The 18,979-nt window shown below is 52.1% G+C and overlaps 9 protein-coding genes across 9 annotated transcripts; 5 read left to right on the top strand and 4 right to left on the bottom strand.

Moving 5' to 3' along the window:
• Window positions 1–39: 39 nt before the first annotated feature.
• Window positions 40–2,221, top strand: G6M90_00g019150 (uncharacterized protein; the record flags this gene model as incomplete). Its single annotated transcript, XM_014693139.1, has 2 exons — window positions 40–379; window positions 480–2,221. The coding sequence occupies 2 exons, from the start codon at window positions 40–42 to the stop codon at window positions 2,219–2,221; spliced, it is 2,082 nt and encodes a 693-aa protein (XP_014548625.1).
• A 79-nt stretch (window positions 2,222–2,300) lies between these two features.
• ustT (Efflux pump ustT) lies at window positions 2,301–4,038 on the bottom strand (the record flags this gene model as incomplete). The annotated part of the gene is made up of 4 exons (XM_014693140.1): window positions 2,301–2,813; window positions 2,879–3,302; window positions 3,363–3,495; window positions 3,549–4,038. 4 exons carry the CDS (start codon window positions 4,036–4,038, stop codon window positions 2,301–2,303), a joined length of 1,560 nt encoding a protein of 519 aa, XP_014548626.1.
• A 1,403-nt stretch (window positions 4,039–5,441) lies between these two features.
• G6M90_00g019130 (uncharacterized protein) lies at window positions 5,442–5,924 on the top strand (the record flags this gene model as incomplete). The annotated part of the gene is made up of 1 exon (XM_014693141.1): window positions 5,442–5,924. One exon carries the CDS (start codon window positions 5,442–5,444, stop codon window positions 5,922–5,924), a length of 483 nt encoding a protein of 160 aa, XP_014548627.1.
• Window positions 5,925–6,276: 352 nt separating this feature from the next.
• On the bottom strand, window positions 6,277–8,672 carry alg-10 (Dol-P-Glc:Glc(2)Man(9)GlcNAc(2)-PP-Dol alpha-1,2-glucosyltransferase; the record flags this gene model as incomplete). The annotated part of the gene is made up of 5 exons (XM_014693142.1): window positions 6,277–7,439; window positions 7,491–7,628; window positions 7,685–8,277; window positions 8,333–8,421; window positions 8,478–8,672. 5 exons carry the CDS (start codon window positions 8,670–8,672, stop codon window positions 6,277–6,279), a joined length of 2,178 nt encoding a protein of 725 aa, XP_014548628.1.
• A 636-nt stretch (window positions 8,673–9,308) lies between these two features.
• G6M90_00g019110 (uncharacterized protein) lies at window positions 9,309–10,183 on the bottom strand (the record flags this gene model as incomplete). The annotated part of the gene is made up of 6 exons (XM_066129826.1): window positions 9,309–9,317; window positions 9,373–9,429; window positions 9,486–9,579; window positions 9,837–9,890; window positions 9,980–10,071; window positions 10,172–10,183. 6 exons carry the CDS (start codon window positions 10,181–10,183, stop codon window positions 9,309–9,311), a joined length of 318 nt encoding a protein of 105 aa, XP_065985997.1.
• Window positions 10,184–10,479: 296 nt separating this feature from the next.
• Window positions 10,480–11,556, top strand: MED4 (Mediator of RNA polymerase II transcription subunit 4; the record flags this gene model as incomplete). Its single annotated transcript, XM_014693144.1, has 2 exons — window positions 10,480–10,627; window positions 10,706–11,556. The coding sequence occupies 2 exons, from the start codon at window positions 10,480–10,482 to the stop codon at window positions 11,554–11,556; spliced, it is 999 nt and encodes a 332-aa protein (XP_014548630.1).
• Window positions 11,557–11,903: 347 nt separating this feature from the next.
• EMP70 (Transmembrane 9 superfamily member 1) lies at window positions 11,904–13,908 on the bottom strand (the record flags this gene model as incomplete). The annotated part of the gene is made up of 2 exons (XM_014693145.1): window positions 11,904–11,971; window positions 12,030–13,908. 2 exons carry the CDS (start codon window positions 13,906–13,908, stop codon window positions 11,904–11,906), a joined length of 1,947 nt encoding a protein of 648 aa, XP_014548631.1.
• A 1,469-nt stretch (window positions 13,909–15,377) lies between these two features.
• Window positions 15,378–16,514, top strand: G6M90_00g019080 (uncharacterized protein; the record flags this gene model as incomplete). The annotated part of the gene is made up of 1 exon (XM_014693146.1): window positions 15,378–16,514. The coding sequence occupies one exon, from the start codon at window positions 15,378–15,380 to the stop codon at window positions 16,512–16,514; it is 1,137 nt and encodes a 378-aa protein (XP_014548632.1).
• A 792-nt stretch (window positions 16,515–17,306) lies between these two features.
• Window positions 17,307–18,467, top strand: G6M90_00g019070 (uncharacterized protein; the record flags this gene model as incomplete). The annotated part of the gene is made up of 2 exons (XM_014693147.1): window positions 17,307–17,784; window positions 17,848–18,467. The coding sequence occupies 2 exons, from the start codon at window positions 17,307–17,309 to the stop codon at window positions 18,465–18,467; spliced, it is 1,098 nt and encodes a 365-aa protein (XP_014548633.1).
• Window positions 18,468–18,979: the final 512 nt, after the last annotated feature.

Below are 18,979 nucleotides of genomic sequence, written 5' to 3'. Positions count from 1 at the left end.
GAATGCGCATTTGATCTCTTCATCTGACTCCAAAGAACAATGGCTGCCCGGCGAGGCATGTTGGCCGACATTCCCGACTTCAGCATCTTCCGCGGCGCCGCAAAATGCACCACGCACCACAGGCCCGGGACCAAGCAACTTGAGCTCGTGGGCGGGCTCATGGTCTCGACGCTGAAGCTGAGCAAATCCGCGCAGAAAGGATGTCCCTGGTGCGCTATATTCTGGGAGGCCTTCAAGCGCTCGGTTGGCACGAGTAAACCCGCCGACCAGGACTTTATATACTGGCGGCACGATGGCGAGAGCTTTTTCGAGCCTTGGTGCACCAGCGCCCAGTCTTCTCCCGGAAAGGGGGAATTCAAGATTCAGATATATACCGACGGTATGCGGACGCTCTCTTCTTCTTTTTTTTTTTTTTGTATTCATTCCCCTGCCCACTGTGAGGCAGGCAGAAGGGCATTTTTGCTAACGAGTCCATCTAGATCTTGCCGGAGCGACCAGTGTCCACAGCCATTTCCCATTCAAAAACTACCTCAACGGCCAGACAGACACGGAGCAGACAATGTCGCAAATAGACTACTGGCGACAGCAGTGCTCTGCAAACCACGTGCAGTGCTCGCCGGTGGCATCGTGGGTGAACCTCCCCACCCGCCTCATCGACGTAAGCAGCCTCGCCGACATCAAACTGGTCGAGACGAGCGGCCGGCAAGGGCAGTACGTGTGCCTCACCCACCGGTGGGGGGACCAAGGAATGCCCACAAGGACAACGACCAGCTCCCTGGACCAGCTGCGGCAGGGCATCCCGCTGGAGTCGTTGCCGCCGACGTTTCGAGACGCGGCCCTCGTCACCCGGCGCATGGGCAGCAGATACCTGTGGATAGACTCGCTGTGCATCATCCAGGACGACAACGACGACTGGGAGCGCGAGTCGGCGCTGATGGCGCCCATCTACAAGAACGGGCTGCTGACGATAGCGGCGGCGTGGGCGTCTGGCCCGCGGGACGGCCTCTTCCAAACCGTCCCGTCGGTCGTGGTGGACAGCCGCAACCTCGAGCTGGCGAGGTACAAGCTCCCGTTCCCCGTCATGGTCCGCCGCCGCCTGCGCTACAGCGTCGGCCACCTGCGCCGGGACGAGGAGCACGGCATCCTCGACCGCCTGTGGGTTCTCCAGGAGCGCCTCCTGTCGCCGCGCGTCGTGTACTTTGGCTTCAACGAGGTGGCGTGGGAGTGCATGGCCGGGTCGGCGTGCGAGTGCGAGCCTATGCTGGCGAACTACGCCGTCGCCGAGTACTCCCCCCGTGAGCCCTTCAACCCCAAGGCCGCGTACAGCCTGTCCACGTCGGCCGAGCACAGCGCCTCCATCGTCGGCCAGTCCCCCGAGCTGTGGCACCACATTGTGAATGCCTACACGGGCCTCGACTTCACAGCCCGCAGGGACAAGTTCCCCGCGCTGTCGGGGCTGGCGTCGGAGGTTGCCAGGATGCGGCCTGGCGACGAGTACCTGGCTGGTCTGTGGCGCTCAACCTTGATGATGGACCTGCTATGGCGGAAGCGAAAAGGGGGCGATTGGCAGGTTACGGCGTTTGGGAAGCACTACGATCTGAACAATGTCTTTGGGGGCTCCGACGTGGGACAGGCGGCTTTCAACAACAAGATTGCTCGACAAGAGATGAAGAATCGAGAGATTCGGCAACAGGATGCGGAAAAGTTGGCGCCTTCGTGGTCGTGGGCGTCCATCAACACGCAGGTCGAGTATGAAAAGGAGCTTAATTCCGCCAACATGGGGCTGGTTGACGCCGAGGGCGCAGAGCTTCTCGACGCGGATTGCGCTCACAGGTATGGAATGGGCATGTTGCTACATCCCACGACAGCCTCTGTCACCATAAGGGGTAAGCTCGCCACGGTTGAAGCAAAATCGGTCAAGGCTCTGCCCGGTGAGATTGTGCTCTACAGGGACGACCACGCGATGGCTTTCTCCGCAGCAGATAATCCTGCAGAAGTCGGTCTGGGAGGCAGGCTATATTGTTTGTTAATAGCGGCGGGGCGTGTCAAGACAAGGCTGGCAATGGGACGAATATACGGACTCGTTTTGGCCGAAGCCGGTGATGGATTGGGAGGCAAGTTGTTCCAGAGAGTGGGCATGTTTCAGGAGACATTTACATATGGCAAAGAGTGGTGCATGTTTGATGGCATTACGGGAACGGTAGATGTTGTGATTGTATAGTCGTCATGTTTCATGATAGGTTGGCATGGGTATTCAAAAAGTTGTCTACGCACCCGATGAATTTGATACCACACCTATCCTAGCCTTCGGCTAGATCTTCTTGTGGAACCAATATCCGTCGTCTACTCGGCACCGTCGACACAGCTATGAGGGCCAGGGTGAAAAAGGCTGCTGCAAACAAAAACGGCATCCCTACCCAAAACCCGCCCAGCTTCAATCCCCATCGGAAGGTCTCTGCTAGCATAGGTTGGCCGATAAACAGACCACTCTGTGTCATGACTTCAATGACAGTGTACAGGACACCAAGATGAGTCGAATCCACGAGACCCGTTGCCAAACTCCTTACGGGGATGGCGAAGACGTCTCCAACGGAAATTAGCACCAAACCTCCTACCATTGATATGGCGGACGTGGCTTGAAACACAACGAGGCAACCGAGCACGAGCAATAAGCCGCTAGCTTGGGCGATGCACTTGTCTTTCTGCATCACGGAGAGGCGATAGGTGGTAAGGAGAATGGCGGACACTGCCGGAACCAGAACGACGAGGGCGGACATATTGACGCCCGCGCGGACCGATATGAGGAATGACGCCTTACACATTAGCGAAATTTTGCATCATAATATGACGGAGTGAGGGCCGTATGGGTGGGTTTTACCTTGCTCAATGTCCAGTCAAGGCGATTCGCGGCGTACTGAAGCAGCAATGTAAGCCCAGCCTGCTCGCCTAGCTGGAACACAAAAAATGACAGGACGAGTGGTACGAGTCGCGAGTTTGAAGCAGTCCAGTCTGCTATACGTGATGTGCTTGATCGTATGCCCGTCCAGCTGAACCACTGCGCTTTGGAATGGACGCCAGCAATTTCATCCTGGAGCAGACCCTGCCTTTCAATACTGTGAGCCGGTTCGGACGGCCAGTCTCCAGGCACGAGAATCACAGCCGCAATGAAGCCAGAAATCATGAAACCTGTGGAAACAAACATGGGAACCCAGGGGTTCGTGGATATCAAGGCACCACCAATGGGGATGAAAATGAGCTGGGAGAGAAGTTTGGCCGATCTGATTTGAGAGAAGGCGGATGTTCTACAGTCTATAGTCAGAGGTGAATTCGCAAAGGAGGGTCACATGGTTTCGTAAACTTACCTCTGTTCTTCTGGACACGCCTCTGCCACCAAAGCATGTGTGACGGATGATAGTGTCGCGGCTCCGGAACCAATTGCTTGCCACAACCCGGCAATCCACACGGCTCTCACGGGGAAAACGTCCGGGAACCAGTCTAAAACGCCTGGGTAAGTGTGCCGTTGCCAATATCACAGAGCCATGACTCACAAACAAGTCTTATCCAGGCGTCGTTCATAAACATTCCAAATAGAGCCACCAACAGAATCCTTTTCCTGCCCACCTTGTCTGCTAGCGCTCCAAACGGAACTGCCAGCAGCATATTTGGGATATTCTCTATTGCCGCCTCCCATCCTATCACGTAGGCGACTTCACTCTGCACAGGGACAACGCCACATCTGTCTTTGTCCTGGACGTGCGTGGTGCCAGCGAGAGAATCGACCCCGTCGTAGTACTGTTTGCATACAATATCTTGGAGAATGGCGGTTTGGGGCGTCAGCGCGATGTTTGTGGCAATGTTCAGAAGAAGATGTATCGTAAAGGCGGCTACTATGGACCGTAGGGCGTCGGGTTTTGAGGGAAGAAAAGTTGGACATGTTGACGAGGCCGATGAGATTGATGGTGGCCGGTCGACATGCGGTGTAGATGTGGCTTCGGGGTTGAGGAGGGAACTGGTTTCCGAGGCCTGCGCGCCGGCCATGATGCTTAATGTTGTCTATGAATCCTGCCACCATGGATGTATGGAGTAAGGTCTTGGGATACTCCGTAGAGGTTACAGCTATGCTGCGGGTAGCATACCCGTCGATGGTTTGTCCATGTCTTCTCGTCTGTTGTCGGTGTATCCACACCTTGACTCCCAGACTCTAGTTGGTGAAATTGAATTGTCACAACCTGCCCAAACGAGCAAGCAACTTGACGCGTGCTTCGAGTGACGGTGGATCAAGGGATCGAGCTTCGACCAGCAACAGTTGTTGGGGGAATGGAAATATTCCCAGTACATACATATCCTACGCTGTTTGACTCTGGCACATGGCCTTTCTTCTCTTCTCAAAACCACCTATTCGGTAGATGAGCGATGAGCTTCATTCGGCCACAGTACTCCGTATACGTAAAAAAAAAAAACTGGTTCTTGGAACCAGGACGAGTGAGAGTGAATGCTGGCGTGAGTTTACCCGCTTCGCTTCGTTGCAGGCGACAAGAGAGGCTCGAGATCATGCACGAGGCAGCACTTGATCATCTCTGGTGGCTCCGTCCAAGCGCTCTTGACAGCACCGATTTGTGGACCCTGCAACCACCGCATTATCGATCGATGTCATGATAACAAGGCATGTCGCTGTGTTTTGCGTTGGAATGGGCTCTTGGTTGTCAGCCACCCCGCAAGTTTTCCAGATTTGCTGCAAACCCGACCATCGCTGCGCCAGAAAGCCCGCGCCAGATCCTGGGCAGCGCCTTCCCTAGCCTATGGCAACCCCGCCATTAGTCACCTGCACCGGCCGGTCGCAGTCAGTCGCAGCCAGTCGCAGCCACTCACGGTGCCTGCATTTCCTTTTGTCCAGGCCGCCGCCAGAATCCACCCCGGCTTTTGCCGAGGGCCACAAATCTTGAGTCTCTGCGACTGCAATCATCCACCACCCCGGTTGCCCGGTTGAGCCGCTGACCAACGCTTCCACCTCCTCGATGTCAATCCCTGGATGCCCTAGTTCCGTGCCTCCCTCGTCCATCTTTTCCTCTCAACAACCCCGACCGATTGCATCTTCTTGCTATCCAGCGCAGTGCTCGATACCAAGTCCTTGCGTGCGACCGTCTTTGCTCAGCGCCCCATACGCAGTGCGATATAGCCGACTCGCCGTGTGACGTCTTCCTCAACTGCGCAGCCGATCGACCTACCTTGAGGGACTCGGTTGATAACACTGTGGGAAGACGACCTCCACCCAAGGAAAAACGCTCCTCGGATCGACCGGTCAAAGTCGTGTGCGACATTATCCATCGACGCCGGACCAACCGACTACTCACTCCTGTCAACGTGGGAAATTGACAGCCGAGCCTCTCCTCAATCCTACATCGACCAAAACACACTAAGCAAACATCGCTTCCGTCCAAACCATGCCCTCTCAACGCCCCTACTTCCTGTCCTCCTTCATCGCCGCCTTCCGCCAACAAGGCCCGACCCTCCAGGCCAATCAACAGCCCAACAAACACAACAATCAATCCGCCGCCGTCGGTTCCTCCACCTCGTCATCATCATATCCCCAAACAAGCACCGCACCGCGGACCATTGCGACCAGCGCCGCCGCCGCAGCAGCAGCATCGTCCGCCCAAGCAAACAGTCGCTCCCCACCCCCTAGCGTATCTATCCACTCTCCCCGCGGCAACAGCGCTGCTTCTATCCCTATTCCAAATCCTTCTGCGTCCGGGCGGCGACGTGGCAGCGACAGCAGTAGCGAGGGCTTCAGAGATGCAATAGGCGCAGACAAGTGGTATATTGGCGGTAGGACGGCAGGCGGCGAAGAGAAATTCTTCAAGCTGGGCGTAGTGAGGAGGGTGAGAAGTAATGATGGTTTGAGTCTGGATCGGCTGAGTTTATAAGACCCGGGACTGAAGAAGACTAGGCCCAAAAAGAAAAAAAATGCTTCATGGCTCCGGTTATGCAAGACGGATGCCACTTCATGAGATGGAAATGTTTACCAATGGCTTGAAATGTGAATATGAATGAGTCTGGATGGGATGTTGGAACTGGAATCATTGGTGGCGTTTACAGGGCTGCTTTGCTATTAAAAAAATGACGTGGCGGGAAAACACTTCATTGCACCATATGGTTGATGTCTCTGCATCTTGCTTTTTCATCTTAAAGCATCGAATGCAGTGTATGAAATATACATGATTGCTTCGCATTTCATGGGCCTATTCTTTTTGTGACGTAGTGTATGCTTTTGTTTTGCTACCACATGAACCGCTGTAGTCGGCCATCTTCGAGATTCCGCCCTTGTTCATCTTTCCATACATACGGCTTCATAAGGAATATATACCCTGTGGCCACGTTTATCGCCACAAACCACAGTGTCTCGAGGACAAGTCGCACGTCATACCGTTTAAATATCTCTTTGGTTTTGCCAACAATTGACCGTGGTGCTACTCCCTCAAATAGGGAGTTTATATGTGCGTGATCATGGACTCTCCAAGCCGGTACTAACAGGCGCCACATCACCCACGGGAGAATGAAGTAGCGAGGCTCAACAAGTGGTGCTGTCATTAGGGAGAGTGTGGTTGCCAACAGGAATATGAGGCCTGTAGAAGTTGAAGTTGGCTCAGCCGAGACCAGGAGCGGGTCATCCTCCACGGTACCTCGAAGTTCACCGTCCGTTGATGCCGAGGAACTCGGCACCAGGCTCATATCCTGGGGATATTCTACGTTTGTTTGTGTCTTCTTTGTTCCCCTTGCGATCCAGAGAGGATGGCTTGTGTAGGGAGCAGGCTCGTTGACGTTGTACCGGGCAGAGCACAGCTCACGGTTGCTCGATGAGATCCAGTCAGCACAACCTGCCAATGTGCCCCATACCATCCATCTGCTGATGGTATACGGAATGATGAGCATGAATCTGATGAGGCTGCCCCGGCGGATAGTGTATCGAAAAATGTAGAACATGTAGTGTCGGTTGTCGGCGAGTGTGAATGGATGAATAATGGTGTTGAATTTAACAATTGCTGTGGATACTACAAATGTAAGTAGAGTATAAATTATCCAAGGAATAAATTTGGAGTTGAAAATGAAATCCGCGGTCCTTAAGGCAGGAGATGGCGAGCCAAGGCTTGGCGTTTCGAGAGCGACTTGAGAGACGGTGCTTCGAGTGTCCCTCGCCTTGGAACCCTCTGGTCGCTTCGATTTGACAGAACGCGAAGATTCAAAGGACCTAGATGTCTTTGAGGGCTGTGACGACCCCGCCCTTTGGCCACTTTGTGAAAGTGAACGAGACACATTTCCTGCAATGTCAAGAATAGGAATTACATGCGGCAAGAGAAGGGGGAGAGAAAAGAAGGCAAAAAAGGGCCAGATATAAAGTAGCTGGGCCAGGTGAATGGTGGCAACATGATTCGACTTATCACCTACCCAAGGTCAGTGACACGATGCCAGTCCGCTTCTATGAAACAACTTACCTAGGACAACGCCGCCATTCCATGCCACAAAGCTAGCAAAAGCGGCGAGGACGGATAAATATGGCCATATTTGGCGAATGACTCGAATGGGATTGCAGAGAGCTGCGATGCCAAGACTAATCGCTGTGAAAAGCATATCTAACGAAGAATATGAGCACCCCGCTTTGACAAGCCGAAGATAAAAAGGTACTTACCATCTGGCCAAGCCAGATTCAGAGGCGGATCATGAACATCGCCCACAGAGTATCTCCAAGCATAAAACTTGACCTGGTCTGTCAATGTCGTCATGAAAGGCTGCTCTGCGTGTTGCGGCCGCAGTGTCTTGAGCGCATGAACAGCCTCCAGACCCCCCATCCACACCACTATCCAGAAGACATTTGTCTGCCTCATGAACAGAGACAAAGTACCCAGCAAAACTGTAATCAAGTCACTCACAAAGGAGCTTCGATCTCGCCCAACGCGCTTGAGGTGGTTCAAATAGCCACCAACCACCACAGCCGTCGAAATAACGTCGGTATAGTACAGTCCTGAAAAGAAAAACAGCAGTGGAAATAGCGCAATGTTGAAAGCCGTGTGCACGGCGTATTTGGAGATGGCTTTGAGGCGCACCGACGAATGTGCCTCGTATAGTCGCGATTCAATTTCATGTCGGCACAACAGGGTCAAGGAGGCGAGAACGATCAAGCCAAGAACGTTTGTGATGCGTAAACTACTAGTATCACAGCTAAACACCCATGGAAGCTTCACAGTCGCGGCTGTCTTTTGGAGAAGAATTGAAAATAGGTACCTGATACGAGTATTAGTCTATCGCCGTAGCCCATGGGGGGAATTGCTATACGAACAGCCCTGGTGGAGTTGTGATTTTGTCATCCCACTCGAGAAACTTGCCCTCACAGTACCTTTGAGCTTGTGGTATGTGGAATATTTCATCCTAGAAGGCTGTTAGTCGGGAAACTAATTGTAAACATGAGAGAATTTCTGCCATACCAAGTATGGCTCTGATACTGTCTCAGAAACTATCATGAACCACGCTCCGCTTAGCAGAGTCAGCAGGAAAAACGGGGGGAAATTCTGCCACTTTGTTCCGGTTCTGCGAGAGACCAAAATCAATATTGGTATAGAAAGTGCCAATGTGGCCAGGGGCGACGCCCAGCTTCTGGTGACTTCTGTGCTGTCTGCCATGTTGGTGGTGGGCGACAACATGGACTGAGAATGGCTGAAAATAGGCAACGCGGAAAGAGTGAAGGGGGGATATTAACAAGGGTACAGGGCCTGCAAATAACGAAAGTTCTTGACGAAAAAGAAAAATCCAAATCCCATTCTATTCCATTTTGAAGGATCTTTCGTCGGCGCCTTGTGCTCTATAAGCGGCGCGAGCTTGGTTGCAAGGAGATTGATTACCTGGCAAGATGACTTCCATTTCTATGCGGGTTTTGTCTGTGCGAGTCGCACTGTTTCATACTGTACAGTCACCACATCCCTTGGATCCCCAAGCAGTACTCATCGACTCGATATTCACATAAAATAGTTGATTGATTGGAGACAATTCAGTAATAGTGAGTGAGCCCAATGTCTCTCCAAGATGCGTTTGCACCACTACATGCATAGTTTACGCATAATGGCGATTTAACATCCTCCGATATCAGACATCTCGTTAACGATATTCGCAGCACAAATTAAAGAAGCAAAGGTTACAGGCTATTTGAAACAGGCAAAGTGGCTCAGAAAAGTTCTATTTTGAGTATCTTATACAAAGAGAAGAACCCTTGTCGTCCACAGGGCCTTGATAATCTACAATCCATGTTCCACCAGTGCATTTTAAAAGGGCTGCAAATTCGTTAACCATGACATTGTGACTCCAATTAGAATATCTGAGACTCACGTTGTCCTGGGGATGGACCTCAGGCTGAACGAAGTAGCTGCCGACGAAGGGGATTTTCTATGGACCAGCATTAGCAGTCAAAACACTACAATCGGCCTATTTAGCAAACATACCTGGAGAACGTCCCTCTGGACACGAGGAATGCCGGAGACGTAGAGAAGGAGACCGACAACGGCAGCACCACCAAAAGAGGCAGATCTCACACCACTATCCCAATTGTTAGTTTCGTGTTTGCCCAAGGCTCCCGTTGACTGCGCGGGTGTTGAAAACGCTCCCACGCTCCACTCAAATTTGACCCAGCAGGCGGATTTGTGCGTCTAGGCCAAGCAGCAGTCCCCCATGCAAAAAGGAATTGTCCTTTTCCAAGCGTACTGTTCCTTTCCAGACCCAGGATCGCCCCAAGTGCCATTAACCCTCGTTCGACCAAATGCTTCACCCATGCGGCAGAACAAGATCCAACTTACGTTCGGAGGAGAGAAGTCTGGTTCCATCCATTGATGTTGGGCTGGAACTTGTATCTATTGCTCAATGTTAGCCCCCTCCTTCCATTATTCGAGCCAACGGTGCCCAAGGCTAGGCAACTCGGCAGGCCATTTCCGCACGCAACTCAGTTCCTTCGTCGAGATCGGCGTCGTTGGATACATCCGGTACGTACTTGGGGCCGTAGGCGCTCTTGAATTCCGCAGCGCGGACAGGAGTCTGCAAGATTCCGTCAGTCAACACTCCACCTCGGCGCCGTATTATTCACGTAGTGCGGCATTCAGTCGTCCCAAAAGTCATTAGTCATGAGCATACTTACAGTGTAGACCATCTTGACTGGGGGAATGGCAGTCGAAGCCTTTCAATATGATTCAATTGCTTGACGGGGTATCGTCTTCAAAATTGATGTTGGAACGATGCGCGAGTTTACCCGCGGGAAAGGCCGGATGGTGGCCTGAGGCCCACACAGCAGCTTCTGGATATCAGCGGCCAATGAAATGCGCTTTAATTGACCCACTGCAGCTAATACCAACGGCAACCAAGTTCATCGTTCAGAACCTAGGCCAATTCTATCAAATAGTAGTTACCATGTGATGCTGATAGCTCGCCGAGAAAGCACCCGCAAATATGGACAAATACATCGACGGTCGCTTTGAGCGACTAGAAAAGGCATTGTCAAATCTAATTGACTCCGTCACAAAATATCACCCGTCCACTATTCAAGCCGAAGAGCTCAAAGCCGCCGACAACGAACTCAGCAAAGGTCTTGAAGAAGGTACAAAACAAATTTAAAAAATCGCAGAGTGCTCCTTCCTCCTTCGCCTACAGGCCACATCTTCTGACTGAATTCTAGTTCAAATCCATCAAAACAATCATCTCCGCATTCAAAAGCTTCGCCAGTCCTCGGCAGCCCTAGACACCCAGATTCGCGACACGCTGACCAGCCTCGCCAACACGCACAAAGACATTGTCAGCACGCACACGACGACATACCCATCCGAGCCCAACTACCCCATCGTATACGAAGAGCTCCTCCGCTACGCCAGGAGAATCAGCAAAACCACCCTCCCGCCAGCGGCAACCCTTGAGGGCGCGGCAGCATCGCCAGAGACGCAGTCGCCGAACCCCGAGTCTCTAGCACAGTCTGCCCTGACCCCGTCTGCGCGAACGCCCTCGCAGCCGCAGAGTCCGGCCGTCAATGGCACACCGCAGTTGACTGCGGAGCAGCCAACACAGCCCCCTGCAGCCAATCTGAACACGAGTCTGCCCGAGGGAATGAGCCAGTATCTCAACCCGCTGTCTGGACAGCTCTTCTTCCCCTGGCCGTTGGAGGACAAGATTCGCTCGGGATCTTTGGCTTCGTATCAGGTCCTTGTCGAACAGGACATCGATCCCAAGGGGTACGATCCTGCGACAGAAGAGGAAAGAAGGCTCAAGGAAGAAGAGGAGCGCAGGGCCAAGGAGGAGCAGGAGAAGGCTGAGCGTGAGGCGCGCGAGAAACAGCTCCGCGAGGAACGGGAAAGGGCCCGTGCTGAGAGAGAGAGGCAACGAGAAAAGGAACAGGCGGAATGGAGGCGCGCGAGTATCGTCAGTGGGCAGCCTGATGGGCCGGGGCTGTCCAGAGCGGGTACAGCTCTTGGGGAGAAGAAGCAGTTCCAGTTCACGAATTTGGATGATCTAGATGACGACGACGACGATGATTAAGTACCTTACGTACATTGATTTGCTCACCACGTCAATGACGATATGCATGTGTAGCATAGGATAGAACCCGCGAAAGTGATTTACAAGGATAGAAATGCTAATTGTTCATGTCATATTCTTTTTGTCTATCGATAGAGTCGCCTTTCCCAGACATGGCAAACCCCCGTCATCGCTGCGCTCTTGACCCGTTTGCTGACGGACAGTATCAGACTGCACACGCTAGTCATACATATATGGTGTTACACATCCCTCATGATCAGTTTTGCAGGGACCACGACGACGTTCATGGTAATCCCGCCAGCCTCTAGTCCCAACTTGGTTCGAAGAAAGTGGGCATGTCAATTCCCTCAGTCTATCTTGATTGACGAGTAAATCCGTGTGACGAACCACCAACTGGCAAAGTAGCCAATGGAGCCTAAAATTTACGTTAGTCGCCGTTACAGCCTCAAAAATCGAATGTGCAAAAAACATACCCGCGAGGATAAAGAATAGGAAGGAAATGAGGGCACTGTAGCCCATATACAGGACTATCCCAGCCAGGCCGCCGAGCTTTACCTTGGTGATGAGGTAAAGCAGGCAATTCAGAAAAATGTAACCACCGCTCATGCCGGCAGCCAGGAAAGATCGCCACTGCCAATGATAGTTCTCGGCGCAGAGCAGGAAATAAGTCATAAGAATAGTGACGGCAGCGCAAACAACCACCATGAGGCCGTAGCAAAGGAAGAGGAAGCCAAACATGTAGTAGATGCGGCTGAACCAGATGGAGCTCATGATGAAGTAAAGCTCGACAAAGATGGCACCAAAGGGCAGCAAACCAACGATCAGCATGCTGGGAATAGGACGAAGGTATGTCGTAACTGGCGGGATCTGGCGTGGAATCTGGTTGACGCGCACAGGCGCCTCAATCTGGGGGCTTCGGAAACCGAGCCAGGATCCTGCAACCGACAGAGGGATCGAGATGACGAACCAGATGCCAACAATGACGAGCATGGTGGTGAATGGCACAGCGCCAGAGGACTGTTTAGCCCAGAGGAAAAGATCCAAAAGGAAGAAGGCGGCAAATACAATAGCAGGGACCAGAACCGGTGTCAAGGCAATGTTCACCTTCCACTGCTCACCCTGCATTGCCTTGTAAGTTCTCGCCGAAGTATAACCTCCGACAAATCCGAGAAGAGTGTACAGAATGATCATGATGGTCCCAAGGGAGCCACGGTTGGAAGGAGACAGGAAGCCCAGTAGGGCAAAGGCAATGGTACACCCGGTCATGACGAAAAGCTGAGCACCGCTGCCCAGCAAAACGGACAACAAGAGCGGGTGGGACGGGGTTCGGAAGACATCGCCGTGAACAAGCTTCCAGCCAGAATCTTCTTGAACGCCATCCTCGATTGCAGAAGTTCCATTGAGGTCGTCCAAGCTGATGGCATCGAGGCGATTGTAGCGCGAGATGTCCTTCTTCAGTGTACGCACCAGAATTGACATGACCGTCAGTACCAGGATAATGACAATGATTGCAGTGTCGATAAGCCAGAACCAGTGAATCTTGGGGTCGAAAACGTGGAGATACTTGTCCCACCGAGTTGCCCAGGCAGTGTCCGACTTCCTCCAATACACACTGTAACTGAAGTAAACATCCTGGTTCTTGTCGCCTTCTTCAAATATGAGCTTTGGGTGGTTATCCGCGCAGTCGGGTTCGCCAGTATATGCCAAGGAAGAGGGTTGGACGACGACGCCAACCACACGAAGTTGGTTCGGGTTCCCATTCACCTCGTGATACTCGATCCAAATTTCGTAGTGGTTGTTGAAGGAAAGCTTTTCATCCTCTTCTTCATTTTCAGTAAATTGGTAGTCGCCAATGGAGAAGCCGGGGCTGTAGAAGGTAGTGCCGGTGAGTTCATCTTGAATCTTTTGGCCTGCCGGCAGACCGTCAACGAGCCAATTCAAGCTATACCCCTGGTAAATTCTGTCATTGATGAATTCTCGCATCTTCTCCGGATAGGAAACCTTGCATAGAGGCTTGCAAGTCTCATTCCTAAGCATGCGCAAGTCAAATGGCGAAGTCATGATCCTGTCACCGAACAAGATGCTTCCCAGGCTCTCGGATACGTATTTCGGTCCCCCGTTCGGTTGGCAAAACTGGAAAGCAGGATGGTAGTAGTCGTATGAGACCACGGAGTGTAGTCGGTAGTCTTGCATGGCAGCAACAGGCGAAATCTTGTTGACGTACAGCGGTACCTGGTCGTCGGGCTTATACGAGGTCGGCGCAACACCAGGCAGGTAGAAGGCAGACGTCAACTGCGGCGCCACGAGCGCTGCAGCAAAAAGCGCCTGCCGCGCAGTGTCTTTGAATTGCATGATGGCGACGGTTCACGGCATGCCAAGGTAGATGGATGGCTGTGGCTCGACCGGCGGCTCGCGGCTTCGTTATGGTGTCGGCACGATGACGCGGATGACAAGAAGAGCTCTGCTCGAGATTGTCAAAGCTGTGATTAGAAAGTCGAGAGCAGAAGTCGACACCTCTCCTCAACACGCATCAGCAACTGCACAAGCTTCAATGTTCTTGTTGACACGATGGCACAGAACAGAGAATAGCAAACCAGAAAAATGCAAAGTCGAGCCAAGGCCCAAAATCTGACAGCTATGGGGAGTGGAAGTGGGAATCTGGCAAGAAAGGCAGCATGCACATTGTCGCCCAAAGCAGCTTAGTCAGGAGCCTTCAACGTGCCTGTGTCTGCGTGGTGTCGGTTGGCCAGGGCCAACAATGAATTGTACGGAGGATCTGGATCCATAGGCCTGGCGACGCGTGTAACTTATTAGTCAGTACTCCATGCGGAGGCGTTATGATACAGACATGCAGGCAGCAACACGTCTGGTGCGCTGCTTATTGGCTCCGTCAGCACTTCACAGGGTCCGCACTTGGCCATCGCCATGTCGAACGGTGTCTGGTATCGTGCGGTTACACAGTCAATACAACAGGAACTGCCGACTACGCTAGTTTCCAGAAACCCACCTGAGTCCGTACTGAATAGAAAATTGGTAAAAGTTTACTCAAAAGTAATAGAACATTTACCTCAATGTCATCTCTAGCTTCCTTTGGAAGATCATGGCAAACATTTTACGTATGCTTGTTGTCAGCGCCTGCCATCCTGGCATTTCATGATAAACAACCTCAGCTTGGTCCAAAGTGTCCAGGTTTGCAAGGTAAGAAGCAAGTTCCCATGTATAATTAGGACTGGGTTCCAAATTCGGCCTCTTCAAGGCCGTCGGCCACCGTATAAACTCTTAGGTCGACGGCATCTGTCGAGGACAAATGTTCTATCCCAAACGTTTAGAAGTCCCTGCTTGTCGAGTTCATCAATTTCCTTGAAAAGGCTTGGGGCATGAAACACAACTCCAGTCTGGATATAATTTATTGCCCGATGTTATTAAGGCAAACCAAGACGAAGGGAGAGGCAGGAGGAGCGCGAAACAAGCCTAGAATGGCCTTGATTGTCATACTGTGGCTGTTAGGGCGTGGAAGCGCGACGGGTCGTTGTTGGCGACGAGGGGAAACAACCGCGGGGGAAATGCCCGTCATCACCAGCGACTAAAAGTGGACGAGCCGGCCACTTGTACCGCAGGTCCGCAGTGCATGAAGGCTGAAGACATGGTGGGGCAGATAAGGGCAGCACTGTGTCTTTTTTCCATGGCTCACGGAAGACTTTCCACTGGACTGCCCCACTAAAAAGTTTCGCAGGTAATTGAACACTTGAACCATCGTCGGTCTCGATTTCTTCTTCAGCCGACTGCATCAAATCCACTGCACTTTCCAAGGCACCACCGCCATGGCTGCACCGACTACTTTGCCGGCATTGCTGGCTTCTTTGACTCAGTCCCTGTCACTAACTCAAGAAGCCGCCCCGAAAATTGCCGCCATCGAACCGCCTGAAAATGGCATTTCACTGCTCGATGTAAAAAACGAGTTGCTGCTCTCGTACCTGCAAAATCTCGTCTTCCTAATTCTCCTCAAACTCCGCAATTCCAAGCCCGACCCCGAAAACATCAGTCAGCTGGACGAATCTGTTCGAGCTAAACTTGTTGAGTTGCGACTCTATCTCGAGAAGGGCGCCCGGCCACTCGAGGAAAAGTTAAAGTTTTCTATCGAACGATTCTTGCGAACTGCGCAAGACGCCCAGCGCGAGCAGAAAGCAAAAGAACAACAATCCAAATCCAAGAGCAAAAAGAATGCGGATGACGACGAGTCTGCATCAGAGTCTGCATCAGAAGACCTAGAGTCCGACGAAGAGAGCGAAGCAGATGAGCAGCCACAAGCCCGGAAAGGCAACATGGGCGCCGCTCCCAACCTTGGAGCTATGATTGATGAGGTTTCTACTAGCCGCGGCGGACGGGAGGACGGACCAGTAGGGGTCTACCGTCCGCCCCGGCGAGATCGCGTTGTCATGGAAACGACACGATCTCGTGAAAAGTCTCAACGAAGGGCCACCAAATCAAACACCATGGAAGAGTTTGTCAATGATGAACTGGCCACTGCTCCCATGGCCGAACCCAGTATCGGCACAACCATTGTCCAGGGTGGCCGCAAGATGAAAACCGCTTCACAGCGCATGGAAGAGGCCGAGCGTCGCGAATACGAAGAAACCAACTTCACCCGTCTTCCCAAAGAGAGCAAGAAGGACCGCGCTAAGAAGGCTCAGGCAGCTGGTCGCAGCGGTCGTATGCAGTTTGGTGGCGAGGAATGGCACAACTTGGGAGAGGGAGTTGATCGAATCGATCGCTTGACCAAACGCAAAGGGCCTCCCGGTGGCGGAGTACGTGCGATGCTTGAGAAGAGCCGAAAGCGTGGTTTTGATACAACGGATGGCCCGAGAGGAAGTGGCCGCGGCGTGGAGATGGGTGAGCGGTTCCAGAAGAGGGCCAAGATGTTGGAGGCAGGTCGAAGAGATAGAGGCAAGAAGAGGTAGACTGACATAGACGCGTATACTGGGGCAATCTTGACAAAAGAAATCTTGGCATAGATCTGAGACGAAGGCTGAATTTCACATTTCCCTCTCTCTTGAATCGAATAACTTCTGGCTTGTTTCGTCCCGTACATGTAATAGGACCCAAACAGTCTGGTAGGCGCCGGTCACTGCTTTCAATTAGTGGCGAGTTGCAGGGATGGAGAATACCGTGATGGATTCAGTATGGCAGAAACAAATTAGTACCCCCTTTTTTTACCCATGAAAGAGACGTATTTAGCCATGGAAGGTCTAAGGGTTGTGATCCGGGGAGGGAGAGAAAAACGATTCCACGGATACGTACGAACTTAATCGCATCCACCCTAGACCTTGGAGTGTGCCCAACCTTGGTTACTCGATAGAGTCATGGAAGTCAGATAGTGTTTGGCATTTCTCAAATTTGTCATGGAGAGAAAGCCTTGAGATACATTGATATGCGGTATGCCAAATATCAATTCCGTAATCGATTACGAAATTGAACAAGTGGAGGAATGAGAACAGAAGCATCGTCGTCGCTCAGCCAAGTGAGTACACTGATAAGATAAGAGCTCCGCGCTGCCAACAATTTTCTACACCCCACCTCCTCACCTTTGATCATGGCGACATCACTTCGCCTATCCCGATTTTCCTCCAGCTGAGAACAATTGAGCAATATACTCCATTTTGTTCGGAACGGACCATATATCTTCACCGAAACAACGATAATATACGACCGGAATTGCCAGAAACCCACGCAATATGAGCAAGCTTGACAAAATGGACATCGACAATGATGTCGAAGACGACGATCCCATAACTGCCAGCTACCCTGTCTTCCTGAACCCGGCTCTCCCTCTAGGGCGCCGCCTACTCGTCCTGCAGCAGCCCAATCGCACGGATGACACACCGCGACCACCGCCGACCGAACTCCGCCTGAAGGCGCATTCTGGCATGGTCGAGATTGACTTGCCTCTGGACAATACAACCGCCTACGACCGTGAGAAAGGTTTGAAATGGGGCCGCATTCTTCAGTCATCCATGGCGTCAAAGAACGGTGGTAGTCACGGTCTAGCAGGTGGATTTGGCTTCGGCGCCGTGCAGCAAAGAGGCAAGAAGAAGGGTGAGATGGACGACGACGAGTACATGGACTGGAACGAGGCTGTTCGCCAGGACAAGGTGTTGAGGACGCAGACACTGGGCGGGCAGTACCCCGACACAGACGAAGTTCAATACATGGTTGGCGTATTCCAAGGGAGTATGTTGCCACTCCATCTCCCTCTCAATCAATCCATCCACTACTAACTAACCCAATTGCTAGAAAACCTCCACCTCACACCCGTCTCTTCTCTCGTCCATCTCAGACCTCAGCTCCACCATCTCGACGCAGCCACCCAGCAAGAACGCAACGCCTCTGCCTCAGCGTCCAAAGAAGCAGCAGGATCTTCATCAACCGCCGCCCGCGCCATCCACATGACTATCAAGAACACCGCCGACGGCGATGCAGTCACCACAGAAACCATGGCAGACAGGTTACGCTTTGTGCAGACAGAAAACTGGCGGAAGATGAGATATACGGACGAAAACGACGAGGCCGCATGGGAAGTGTACAACGAGAGTCTATTCCTGCAGCTCAGGAACGACACCAACAAATCCGAGGACGAAGGAGAGACGAAGGAGGGAGAAGGCGCGAAAAAGGATATGGAGGAATTAGTGCCCAGGTTCGGGGCCAAGTGGAATGATAAGCAAATGCTGGAGGCTGTGAGTGGCATCGAGAAGCCCGATCCAGAGCCAGAGATCAAGCCCGAGCCGAAAGGTAAGCAGGATGCTGAGGATACAAGGACATCCAAGGGGAAACCACGGGCTGGCGCAGCTCCTCCTGCTACGAGAAAACCCAGTAGAGCCAAGGCACCGTCAAAAGCAGCAATCACCATCGACTAGAAATTTGCTTGATGGAGAGTTGTCAAGGAAGGCAAAGTTGTATGCATGAACCCGGCGCAAGGTGTTTACGAAAATGGTCTACCAGGTTAAGTACTTTACGGATATAGAGACGTTTGTTTTGGAGAGGGTATTTTTGCGGGGAAAGATTAAAGCTTGATTTATACATGCCGACGACACCGGCATTCCAACCCGCCTTCCTCATGCTCGTGATGCTGAAGGCAGCCTTCATCTATGCCCGTGACACGCCATACCATATTTTCAAAGTCATCATCTCCCGTTTCGTATTGTACAGAATGATTTTAGCAAGCAAAAAAAAAGGAGCAAAAAAAGAATGAAGAATGAACAGAGTTGCAAAATGTCATATGTAAAAATGGTTGTTTCCTAGCCCCTTTCCTCCTATCCTTTCTCCTTTACATTCACGGCAAGGCCCCCACCAATTAGCACGGCGTCGTCGTCTTCTTATATGGCACAATCGCTCCACGTCGCAAAGGTTCCCCAAACCACAAGCCAGC

Source organism: Metarhizium brunneum, chromosome 1, assembly GCF_013426205.1.
Source record: "Metarhizium brunneum chromosome 1, complete sequence".
NCBI classification, from domain to species: Eukaryota; Fungi; Ascomycota; class Sordariomycetes; order Hypocreales; family Clavicipitaceae; genus Metarhizium; species Metarhizium brunneum.
The sequence above is the reverse complement of the archived record's forward strand: the minus strand, read 5'-3'. Positions and strand labels throughout refer to the sequence as shown.